This window comes from Bombina bombina, chromosome 2 (assembly GCF_027579735.1).
Source record: "Bombina bombina isolate aBomBom1 chromosome 2, aBomBom1.pri, whole genome shotgun sequence".
Taxonomy (NCBI): Eukaryota; Metazoa; Chordata; class Amphibia; order Anura; family Bombinatoridae; genus Bombina; species Bombina bombina.
Window position 1 is genome coordinate 430715022 of NC_069500.1, and position 13450 is coordinate 430728471.

Below are 13450 nucleotides of genomic sequence, written 5' to 3' on the forward strand. Positions count from 1 at the left end.
ATTATTCGCCTGAATGCCAAGGCTTCAGGTTTTTCTGTTCAACCCGTAGGGCACTCTATTTTACATTAACATTATCAAATATATACATATAGAAATACACATTTAATAATAAAAATTACATTTATTAACACTTAATAATTTTTAATAATTTATATTAATATTTTATATTTAATATTTAAACCACTGCTTCATAAACTCTCTCTGCCAAGTTGGCAGATAAAAATCACCCCTACCATTCATTCACCGGGTTGATTAACAAGCCCTTCTATCACTCAATTGGTTGCATGAAGATAGGGAGACGGCATTGCACGAGTGTTCCGACGTTGTAATGATAAATATGGGGAAAAAATCCAACCCACAATTTGCGATCAAGTGCAGACAGGTTCACAATTTGTGAATCCTGTCTGCTAGCAAATGGATAAATCTTGCTTTTAGAGTAAAGTAAATCAATGTACTTCGATATCTGGCAAGCAAAAGAGAGGCGCCTCATGTGTGTATCAGTAGACCAAATCAAATAGCAATGTATACCAAGCAAGCAGGGTACTCACAATTTAGATGATAGTAGACACAGGCTGATAGATTAATATGTGTATCAGCTCACCCACTCCCATTTGCTGCAGTTATGCCAAGGATACTCCAAAGTCTCAAACCTCACTAAACATGAGCTTTCTTGTATATAAACGGCTTGTACACAGCATGCGCGGGATTAACACAAATCCCTTATTGAAGCTGGAATTTCTGTTTGGTGACGTTAGGGAAAGGAGGGGTCAGGCGGCCATTACAAAATGGCTAGAGTAGGAGAAGTAAGTGTTTTTACTTGCAAAGTATTTTTTTAACTAAATTGGGCTACAGTTTGCTGTAAAACTTGTTACTTACATAATCTAAAGAAGTTATAATAATTTTTGGGTTGACTTGCCATTTAATGCTACAAAAACCAAATTTAAACCCATTCGCTGCTAAGCCATTTTCACACTCCTGTGCTGTGCCAATTTTGAGCTTTTTTTGCTATTTTGCTAACAACCTGTAAACACTATTGAAAGTCAAATTTCAGTGACCCACACAAATTATATATTTTTTATTTCAGTAGTCCCAGCAGAGTCAGAATATATAATTATTATATATATATTTCATGGCATATGAGATAGCTAGAGCACAAACTGTAAAAAAATAATAGATTTTTGTAAAGATTATAGTAAATAATTTTAAAAACATAAATTATGCTTACCTGATAATTTCATTTCCATCTGTGGGAGGAGAGTCCACTGCTTCATTCATTACTTGTGGGAAATAAGAACCTGGCCACCAGGAGGATGCAAAGACACCCCAGCCAAAGGCTTAAAAACCTCACCCACTCCCCTCATCCCCAGTCATTCTGCCAAGGGAACAAGGAACAGTAGGGGAAATATCAGGGTATAAATGGTGCCAGAAGAATAGAATAATATAAAATGTAGTTCCGCCCACCGGAGCAAACGGGCGGGAGCAGTGGACTCTCTTCCCACAGATGGAAATTAAATTATCAGGTAAGCATAATTTATGTTTTCCATCCTAATGGGAGGAGAGTCCACTGCTTCATTCATTACTTGTGGGAACAAGTACCCAAGCCCAAGAGGACAAACGGTAGGGTAAAAGGAGGCGACCCTATACTATGGGCACCACAGCATGCAGAACCTTTCTCCCAAACACAGCTTCCACCAAAGCAAAAACATCACATTTGTAAAACGTTGTAAAAGTTTGTAAGGAGGACCAAGTAGCCGCCTTACAAATTTGCTCCACAGAGGCCTCATTCTTAAAGGCCCAAGAAGAGGCCACAGATCTATTTTAGTGAGCTGTAATCCTCTGAGGATGCTTAAGTGGAAGAGGCCCTCTGCCCCCTACGCTTCTCTGAATACACCACAAATTAGGACGAAGTCTGTCTGAAATCTTTCGTGGCCTAAAGATAAAACTTCAAGGCTCGAACCACATCTAAGTTATGCAGTAACCTTTCCTTAGACAAAGAAGGGATAGGACACAAGGAAGGAACTACTATTTTCCTGATTGATGTTACGATCTGATGCCACCTTAGGAAGAAATCGCAACTCAGTGCGAAGCACAGCCTTATCCACGTGAAAAAACAGGTAAGGGGGCTCAGATTGTAAGGCCGCTAACTCAGAGACCCTGCGAGCTGATGCAATAGCCAGAAGAAAGAGAACCTTCCAGGAAAGAATCTTAATGTCAAGCACATGCATAGGCTCAAATGGAGCCCTCTGCAAAACCAAGTTTAAGCTCCAAGGAGGAGCAGAATTTCTAAAGACAGGTCCTAAACGAAGCCTGAACAAAGGACTGAATATCAGGAAGCTCTGCTAGCTTCTTGTGTAATAGGACCGCCGCCGCCGAAATCTGTCCCTTTAAGGAACTGGTGGCAAGACCCTTATCCAGTCCATCCTGGAGAATGGCCAGAATCCTGGATACCCTAACCTTGTGCCAGGGACTTGTCCCTTTTTAGGACATGAAGCACATTTTTTTATTTTATGATTCAAATGTAGCATACCATTTTAAACAACTTTGCAATTTTTTTTAAATCAAACCTGTTTCATTCTCTTTGTATCGTTTGTTAAAGGAGCAACAATGCATTACTAGGAGATAGCTGAACACACTGGGTGAGCCAATGACAGGAGACATACATGACAGCCACCAATCAGCAATTAACTTCCTGCTCCTAAGCATACCTAAGTATGAAAGTTGTTTAAAATTGTATGTGCTATCTAAATAACAAAATAAAAACTGTCTAGTGTTTTGTCCCTATAAGTTTGAAATGACAGCTCAATAAGTGATTATTGTAATGTAATAAATTAGACAGGTGAAAGTTTTACACAGCAGTTTATAAATCATTATCTTATGAGATATGTATTTATGAGAAGCCTACCTTACACTCTAACCACATATTTCACTTGAACCTTATAAAAAATGTACAAAAACACCTTTACATTTTAAAAATATTTTTAGTTAATGCTATACAGGATTCTGCAAAATTTAGGTCCCCGTCATTTAGCGACATGAAACACACATTTTTCTTTTATGATTCAGACAGAGCATGCAATTTTAAACAACTTTCCAATTTACTTCTATTGTCTAATTTGCGTCATTCTTTTGATATCATTTGTTAAAAAGCATATCTAGATTGGCTCAGTAGCTGCTGATTGGTGGCTGCACATAGATGCCTTGTGTGATTGGCTGACCCGTGTATATTGCTATTTCTTCAACAAGGGATATCTAAAGAATGGAGCAAATTAGATAATAGAGAAGTAAATTGGAATGTTGTTTAAAATTGTATTCTCTATCTGAATCATGAAAGAAAAATAGTGAGTTTCATGTCTCTTTTCACAATTTGAAGGATCACCCTGAATTGAGAGATTTGCCCTGCTGCCCATCTTTCCTCTGTTTTTCATTTGTATATTGGTTAAAAGAAACCTGAGACCAGGCAGCTCCAGAAATGTCCTCAGACCAGACCATGATTGACAAGCCAAGGTACACATGGATTTATTGTAGAATGATCATGTCATACAAATATACACCAGATGTTTTTTTCCTCCTTTATGTAGCTAAGAGATGCACTAGGGCTGCATTAACAGTGTTATTTAAGCGGACATGTGACTCTCTTCTTTTGTCAGAAGACAGGAACCCAGAGTGCTGATATCACCAGGCATATAAGTGTGCCAAAAGGAGGAAGGTAGTGGGTCCTGGCAGTAAATTATGTTTATTTCAGCTTTTGCTTATTTATTTCATTCTAGCAACATAGGTAGGGATATTGGTAAAGTACTGAAACTCCCAAAGAACCAGCAAGTCATTCAAAGCACAAATAGATCAATCTAATATTGGAAACTCAAGGTGAGATTCAAAAAATAAAAACAACAACATGCACAGATATTGTCTAACGCGTTTTGGCCCGCAAGCCTTATTCATAGACATTTTGGTAAAGTGCTTCATGGAAAAATAAATATTTTTTGCAGACGACGCCATGACGCCATAAAAAAAGAGAAGTACTGAATTAATGGTACTTTTCTGTCTGCAGCAACAGAGCAGGAATATGCAGTAGTTTTGTTAATGTTACAGGAAGAGCGTTTAGTACAAAAAAGGAGAGATAATATTAACTTGTTATTCAAACTTCACCTGGAATGTCTTTTTTAAAAGATGCATGACCAAAAATATGGGTGTAACAAAAAAATTCTTGGTGCTACTTTGTCTCGCTGGTAAGAAAAGTGAAACAGATATCAGGGGTTTCAAACTTAGAGAAGGTGAAGAGTAAAGTCCAAAAGATACAGCAAGCACTATGCACAAGCCTTAAGTAATACTTAGAAAAATGTATTCAGTATGCATTAAAAGGTGAAGACAAACTCACAGTTCACCCGCCGACTTGCTAGAGGTAGCAACGTCACTCACTGGGGTGTTTCTCTTACGGTGCTAAGGACGACGGCATCTTTTCCCATACGTTAAGGTACTGTTACTGTTTACTTAATCTGGATCTGTGAAACCCTTACTTCTTCTTCTTTCAAACTTAGTAGCCAGATATTGGATAAGATCATGTACTTTTTTCCACTACAACAGCCCTTAGAAAAGGTTTTTGGATGCAGCAACAGGAAATTAACCCTAGAAGCTCCCTACATGCTCCCTAATTAACCCCTTCACTGCTGGGCATAAGACACGTGTGGTGCGCAGTGGCATTTAGCAGCCTTCTAATTACCAAAAAGCAAAGCCAAAGACATATATGTCGGCTATTTATGAACAAAGGGGATCCCAGAGAAGCATTTACAACTATTTATGTAATAATTGCATAAGTTGTGAAAAAGTGAACAATTTTTTTTATTTAATCGCATTTGGCGGTGAAATTGTGGCATGAAATATGCCAAAATGGGCCTAGATCAATACTTTGGGATGTCTTCTAAAACAAAATAGATACATGTCAAGGGATATTTAGAGATTCCTGAAAGATATCAGTGTTCCAATGTAACTAGCGCTAATTTTGAAAAAAAGTGGTTTGGAAAAGTGCTACTTGTATTTATTGCCCTATAACTTGCAAAAAAGCAAAGAACATGTAAAAATTACAGCTAAACACAAACACAGCAAAAATGTAAAAATAGCCTTGGTCCCAAACAGACAGAAAATGGAAAAGTGATGTGGTCATTAAGGGGTTAATAAAATTCATGAGGAGCACATTTATTTTTAAAATCAAGAATACAAGAAGGACGAAGCGTGATATAAAATAAAAAAGATGGGGTATGTGAAGTGATGGGTGCTTGTGGTGGAGGCTGAATGGTGGTGATTTGTTGTAGTGGATGTAGTGGCATTGGGACAGCATGATTAGGGTGATTTGTAGTTCATAGTTAGGATTAGGATTAATTGCAACAAGGGGACCTCAGGTGAGCTAGGTTTTTTTTTTACTCTCCACTGTTTCTGTCCGCCTAAAAGCAGTTGTACAACAGCTAAAACAGTTTAATATAACAGTGACAGTCAAAGGGAAGTGTCACTATTGTGTTCTACTTGCTCCCATTGAAAATAATAGCTACCATAAACCGGTGTATTTCCTCTGTGCTTTAACTACTAAATGGTAAAGGGACAGTTAACCCAAAAACTTTCTCTCTAATTTGTTCCCAATTATTTATTTTACCTGCTGTAGTGTATTTAACAGTTTACAAATAGCTCATTATCCTTTATATTGGCATTTGAAATAGCTGATTTAGCCTGTAGTATCCCTACCTATATTGAAAGTTTCTATACCTAGGTATAGGCTATTGAGTAACTATGTAGACACAGCCAGAATAAGAAATTACACTCACAGTGGGTGGGAGAAGAGATAAAGCTCTAAAATTTTCATTTTCAATTGTTGTTTCAACATATTGTACAGAGACAAAGATCAGGGGGGCCATTTATTAAGCTCCGAACTCCGGAGCTTGTGGGCCTGTGTTTCTGGCGAGTCTTTAAACTCGCCAGAAACACCAGTTATGAAGCAGCGGTCTAAAGACCACTGCTCCATAACCCTGTCCGCCTGCTCTGATGAGGCGGACAGGAATCACCGGAAATCAACCCGATCGAGTACGATCGGGTTGATTGACACCAGGGGCGGCGTTGCACCAGCAGCTCTTGTGAGCTGCTGGTGCAATGTTAAATGAGGAGAGCGTATTGCTCTCCGCATTCAGCGAGGTCTTGCGGACCTGATCCGCACTGTCGGATCAGGTCCACAAGACCTTTAATAAATAGGCCCCAAGGTAAGCATTTGAGTGATAAGATAACAAGATCTGACCGCTCTGCAAGCCAAGCCTATTTTGATGAGCTGTGGTTTGATACAGCAAATCCAGCTATTTCTTTTGCAAAAATAAGCATAAATGAGCAATATCTCAGACACTGCAGCTGGTATAACAAGTCATGGGCAGCACAGTCAGGGAAAAATAATTTTACAGTTAACTGTCAATTTACGCGGCTGAAGTGTTATGTCTACTAATAGCAACAGGGCATTGCTGTGCTCTGTCTTTATCAATAGCAGCTTGCACAAACAAAAGAAAATATATATTTTACAAACTTTGAAACAAAAAGTAAATAAAGTCATACAGAGCCCTTTTATATGGTCAGGTGTACATAGAACTTTAATGTGAAAATAATTCTCATTTGTTTCATAATCTAAGAGCTACAAACACCAACATTTTTCATTCCGTTGGTAAATGCCTGGGGCAGATGAAGCCTTACAATTTAGCAGGATTAATAACTTGTCACAATTTATTAATATACAAAATAAGATTCTATGTAACTGGCTAGTCATTTGAACAGAGAAGTTTAAAGGGACATGAAACCCAATTTTTTTTCATGATTCATACAGAGCATACAATTTTAAACAATTTCCCAATGTACGTCTATCAAATTTGCTTTATTCCCTTGGTATCTGTTGTCGAAGAAGCAGCAATGAACTACTGTGAGTTAGTTGAACACATCGGGTGAGACAATGAAAAGAGACCAATCAGCAGCTAGCTCCCAGTAGTGCACGTTTGCAACAAAGAATAAATAAGATAACAAAGCAAATTAGATAACAGAAGTAAACAGGAAAGTTGTTTAGAATTGAAACCCAAAACTTCCATTTTGACTTTACTGTCCCTTTAATAAAAATATAAGTGTAGCTTTGTTTATGGTAAAGCTTGATATTTTTTTTACGGTCCCATTAATAACTTCCCTAAATGGGCGTATTAAAGTTTTTTTTTGTTTTGCTTTTTTTAGTCCTCAGTTCACTGAATTCCCAACACAAGCTGTTAGACTTAGCTTAGATTTTTTTGTAACTTATTTGGAGTAAGATTCCCACTAGTAAAAAATCATCTCCATTACGTTTGAGGAGAACAAAGGTCCAAATATATTTTTTAAAAATCGCATCCAGTAACCTAGATATTAACGTCCCTCTCACAATGTTTTTGTTGGGGCTGTAGTGAAACCGGGGAATGTTTTGATTTTTTACTTGCCACACACCTTTCACCTGAGCTGCACTCATTATACGGTGATACATTTAATACAAAATCTATTCTGCTTTTTCAAGGATAGACTACACCTAAATACATGTACTTCTGGTTGTTTAGTACAGCCCCTCAAAACAACTTTATCTTACCAACTAATCAGTAATTATTTATTACCATTAATAATATGACCTAAAATTGCGTTAACCTAGATTCCTTCCTGACCTCTACTGTTACAGTCAAGTATAAAATCTTTGTACATACCTAAAATATCTGTGATGTATTTAAAGGACCATATGTTAAAAATACTTTTGCATGATAGGTGGCAATAACAAGCTGTTTTGTGGTAGCTGTGATCTGTCTGTGTTTCAAGTTAAAGTTAAATTAAGACAATAAGACCATTATTGATTATGAAACATATATCACTCCCAGATTGCACTTTCCCAAAAACTTACCGTCTGGTTGTCCTCATACAACTTCAAGTCATATCCACTGAGTTCCACACAGAATATAATGGCAGTCACACCCTCAAAGCAGTGGATCCATTTTTTGCGCTCAGATCGTTGGCCCCCAACATCAACCATCTTGAAAGTGAGCTCCTTGAAGGTGAACTTATTCTCGACAATACCTGTCGTCATGTCTCGGGAGCGCAGGATGTCCTCCACTGTGGGTATGTACTCCACTGCTGCAATTCTCTCCAGGTCATTAAGGTAATAGGCAGCGTTATCTTCCAGGTGGTACTCATTGGAGCGAGAGAAGCATTCCTGCACACCAGAGTCTGCCCACAGCCGTTTCATTACTCCTAGAAGTTCAGATGTGATCTCACCTTTACTTTCCGCAGGGCCAGTCAAGGCAAATAGTTGCACTGCATCATATGCCCGGTCAGGGTTATGGAACTCAATCTTGAGTGTGGCTAGCGCCCTGATGATGCGGGTCAAAGAGTCTATGGCATTGTAGATAATTAGAGGCTTGTATTCTTTGCAAGCCTCCAAGTTGAAACCCCCACTGTGGATGATTTTCATCTGCTTGACTATGGTGCTCTTGCCAGAATTGCTGGTACCTAAGAGCAGGAGTTTAATCTCCCTTCGTTGGCGCTGACTCTCAGAGCGCAGGTGGCGGTCAATCCTTCGAGAGCGCCGTGCTGCCTCTTTCTCCTCCGCACTTTGACGACATCCCATGGTATAGCAGTCAGTAACCAGACAAATGAAATTGTTCTCACTCTCCACCTTATTATTCCCTGATCCCTTTCTCTTATAGAAAAGAGCGGTGTCCTTCAGTCTTAGTGTTAGGTATGAAAGTATAAGAACTATCTAATGGGCCAATATGAGATGTCCTAGGAGCTCAGACTCTTTAGAATTGTGAATATATGAAGTAGCTGAACTGCAAACCGATTAACTCCTCAGTAACTTTCATGGCACTCCCCTTTCCTGGAGGTAGCTGTGGGACATTCCTTCTCAATGAAAGGACACTTCCCTTCTCCACTGTATAACCGCATCTGGCATATATCCTTTTCTCCTCTGCATAATTATTTTACTTCCTTCTGTCCAAAGGTAAGGAGCAACCTACTCATCTGCTCTGCTACTGTCTTCCTGGCCTTTTTAATTGTATTTTCAGGTTGCCATGGCAATGTGCTCTGTACAGCGAGAGATCCTGTGACCGCTGTCTTGTCTATTCCATTGGAGTTTTTTTATTCTTTCCACCTCCTACTTGATGATGACCTGAAGCAGAACCTGTACCTGTCAAAGACAAAGAGAAACAATTGAGAAACCAGTGTATGTGTATTCCTATCTTCCTGATATGCCAATATCTATGTACTATGCTTTTTTTCGCTTACAGACTGGAGTACGGTGTCTACAAGACTGTGTATCTGAATATATCCAGAAATCAAGTTTCAAGACTATATCATCTTGTATTTTATAAAATCTAATTTCTGTTTGCTCACAAGAGCTGCTGGTGCAATGCTGAATACGGAGAGCGTATTGCTCTCCGCATTTAGTAATGTCTGTCGGACCAGGTCCGACAGACCTTTAATAAATAGGCCTCTAAATCTGCTGATGACATGGTTTACCACTGTCGTGTTAACAAAAATGTAATCTCCAGCAGAAATGACAAGCTTGGGAAGCCTGCCACATGTTTTTTCAGTTTTCAGGACTGGAAAAACATAATTTATGCTTACCTGATAAATTTATTTCTCTTGTAGTGTATCCAGTCCACGGATCATCCATTACTTGTGGGATATTCTCCTTCCCAACAGGAAGTTGCAAGAGGATCACCCACAGCAGAGCTGCTATATAGCTCCTCCCCTCACTGCCATATCCAGTCATTCGACCGAAACAAGCCGAGAAAAGGAGAAACCATAGGGTGCAGTGGTGACTGTAGTTTAATTAAAATTTAGACTTGCCTGAAAAGGACAGGGCGGGCCGTGGACTGGATACACTACAAGAGAAATAAATTTATCAGGTAAGCATAAATTATGTTTTCTCTTGTTAAGTGTATCCAGTCCACGGATCATCCATTACTTGTTGGATACCAATACCAAAGCTAAAGTACACAGATGATGGGAGGGACAAGGCAGGAACTTAAACGGAAGGAACCACTGCCTGTAGAACCTTTCTCCCAAAAACAGCCTCCGAAGAAGCAAAAGTATCAAATTTGTAAAATTTGGAAAAGGTATGAAGCGAAGACCAAGTCTCAGCCTTGCAAATCTGTTCAACAGAGGCCTCATTTTTAAAGGCCCAGGTGGAAGCCACAGCTCTAGTAGAATGAGCTGTAATCCTTTCAGGAGGCTGCTGTCCAGCAGTCTCATAGGCTAAACGGATTATACTCCAAAGCCAAAAAGAAAGAGAGGTTGCCGAGGCCTTCTGACCTCTCCTCTGTCCAGAGTAAACAACAAACAGGTTAGATGTTTGGCGAAAATCTTTAGTAGCCTGTAAGTAAAACTTCAAGGCACGGACTACGTCTAGATTATGCAAAAGACGTTCCTTCTTTGAAGAAGGATTAGGACATAATGATGGAACAACAATCTCTTGATTGATATTCTTGTTAGAAACCACCTTAGGTAAAAACCCAGGTTTTGTACGCAGAACAACTTTATCTGAATGAAAGATCAGATAAGGAGAATCACAATGTAAGGCAGATAACTCCGAGACTCTTCGAGCCGAGGAAATAGCCATCAGAAAAAGAACTTTCCATGAAAGAAGTTTGATATCAATAGAATGAAGGGGTTCAAATGGAACCCCTTGAAGAACTTTAAGAACCAAGTTTAAGCTCCATGGAGGAGCAACAGGTTTAAACACAGGCTTAATTCTAACTAAAGCCTGACAAAATGCCTGAACGTCTGGAACTTCTGCCAGACGCTTGTGTAAAAGAATAGACAGAGCAGAAATCTGTCCCTTTAAAGAACTAGCTGATAATCCTTTTTCCAAACCCTCTTGGAGGAAGGACAATATCCTAGGAATCCTAACCCTACTCCATGAGTAATTCTTGGATTCACACCAATGAAGATATTTACGCCATATCTTGTGGTAAATTTTCCTGGTGACAGGCTTTCGTGCCTGTATTAAGGTATCAATTACTGACTCGGAAAAGCCACGCTTTGATAGGATCAAGCGTTCAATCTCCATGCAGTCAGTCTCAGAGAAAGTAGATTCGGATGATTGAAAGGACCTTGTATTAGAAGGTCTTGTCTCAGAGGCAGAGTCCATGGTGGAAAGGATGACATGTCCACTAGGTCTGCATACCAGGTCCTGCGTGGCCACGCAGGCGCTATCAATATCACCAATGCTCTTCCTGTTTGATTTTGGCAATCAGACGAGGGAGCAGAGGAAATGGTGGAAACACATAAGCCAGGTTGAAGAACCAAGGCGCTGCTAGAGCATCTATCAGTCCCGCTTCTGGGTCCCTGGACCTGGATCCATAACAAGGAAGATTGGCGTTCTGGCGAGACGCCATGAGATCCAATTCTGGTTTGCCCCAATGGAGAACCAATTGAGCAAACACCTCCGGATGGAGTTCCCATTCCCCCGGATGAAAAGTCTGACGACTTAGAAAATCCGCCTCCCAGTTCTCTACACCTGGGATATGGATCGCTGACAGGTGGCAAGAGTGAGTCTCTGCCCAGCGAATTATCTTGGAGACTTCTGACATCACTAGGGAACTCCTGGTTCCCCCTTGATGGTTGATGTAAGCCACAGTCGTGATGTTGTCTGACTGAAATCTGATGAACCTCAGTGTTGCTAGCTGAGGCCAAGCCAGAAGAGCATTGAATATTGCTCTTAACTCCAGAATATTTATTGGGAGGAGTTTCTCCTCCTGAGTCCATGAACCCTGAGCCTTCAGGGAGTTCCAGACTGCACCCCAACCTAGAAGGCTGGCATCTGTTGTTACAATTGTCCAATCTGGTCTGCGAAAGGTCATACCCTTGGACAGATGGGCCCGAGATAACCACCTGAGAAGAGAATCTCTGGTTTCCTGATCCAGATTTAGTAGAGGGGACAAATCTGTGTAATCCCCATTCCACTGACTGAGCATGCATAATTGCAGCGGTCTGAGATGCAGGCGCGCGAATGGCACTATGTCCATCGCCGCTACCATTAAGCCGATTACTTCCATGCACTGAACCACCGTGGGGCGCGGAATGGAGTGAAGAACACGGCAAGCATTTAGAAGTTTTGATAACCTGGACTCCGTCAGGTAAATTTTCATTTCTACAGAATCTATTAGAGTCCCTAGGAAGGAAACCCTCGTGAGAGGAGATAGAGAACTCTTTTCTTCGTTCACTTTCCACCCATGCAACCTCAGGAATGCCAGAACTATCTCTGTATGAGATTCGGCAATTTGAAAGCTTGACGCCTGTATCAGGCTGTTGTCCAGGTAAGGAGCCACCGCTATGCCTCGCGGTCTTAGGACCGCCAGAAGTGAGCCCAGAACCTTTGTAAAAATTCTTGGGGCTGTAGTCAACCCGAATGGAAGAGCTACAAATTGGTAATGCCTGTCTAGAAAGGCAAACCTCAGGAACTGATGATGATTCTTGTGAATCGGAATGTGAATGTAGGCATCCTTTAAGTCCACTGTGGTCATGTACTGACCCTCTTGGATCATGGGTAAAATGGTTCGAATAGTTTCCATCTTGAATGACGGAACTCTGAGGAATTTGTTTAGGATCTTTAAATCCAAAATTGGTCTGAAGGTTCCCTCTTTTTTGGGAACCACAAACAGATTTGAATAAAACCCCTGTCCTTGTTCCGTCCGCGGAACTGGATGGATCACTCCCATTACAAGGAGATCTTGTACACAGCTTAGGAATGCCTCTTTCTTTATCTGGTTTGCAGATAATCTTGAAAGGTGAAATCTCCCTTGTGGAGGAGAAGCTTTGAAGTCCAGAAGATATCCCTGAGATATGATCTCCAACGCCCAGGGATCCTGAACATCTCTTGCCCACGCCTGGGCGAAGAGAGAGAGTCTGCCCCCTACTAGATCCGTTGTCGGATAGGGGCCGCTCCTTCATGCTGTCTTAGAGGCAGCAGCAGGCTTTCTGGCCTGCTTGCCCTTGTTCCAGGACTGGTTAGGTTTCCAGGCCTGCTTGGATTGAGCAAAAGTTCCCTCTTGTTTTGAAGCAGAGGAAGTTGATCCTGCACCTGCCTTGAAATTTCGAAAGGCACGAAAATTAGACTGTTTGGCCTTTGATTTGGCCCTGTCCTGAGGAAGGGTATGACCCTTACCTCCAGTAATGTCAGCAATAATTTCTTTCAAACCAGGCCCGAATAAGGTCTGTCCCTTGAAAGGAATGTTGAGTAATTTAGACTTTTTACAGTGTATGTAACAAGTCAGCAGAGCATTGCACCCACTTGCAAATGGATAATTAACCCCTTAATAACAAAAACAGAATAATAAATGACAAAAACGTTTTTTAAACACAGTCACAACAACTGCCACAGTCTACTGTGATTGTTACCCTCCTCAAACACGACTTTGAAGCCTTTTGAGCC

The 13450-nt window shown here is 40.5% G+C and overlaps 2 protein-coding genes across 2 annotated transcripts in view; one reads left to right on the forward strand and one right to left on the reverse strand.

The window, feature by feature from the left end:
• Nucleotides 1-13450, forward strand: part of RSPH14 (radial spoke head 14 homolog) — a 491790-nt gene that overhangs the window by 337324 nt on the left and 141016 nt on the right. The window lies entirely within an intron of this gene.
• GNAZ (G protein subunit alpha z) overlaps nt 1-13450 on the reverse strand; it is a 320552-nt gene that overhangs the window by 247735 nt on the left and 59367 nt on the right. The window contains exon 2 of the mRNA XM_053701995.1: nt 7919-9199. Coding sequence (XP_053557970.1) covers nt 7919-8641 — 723 coding nt within the window. The 5' untranslated portion in view covers nt 8642-9199. The remainder of the gene's footprint in view (nt 1-7918; nt 9200-13450) is intronic.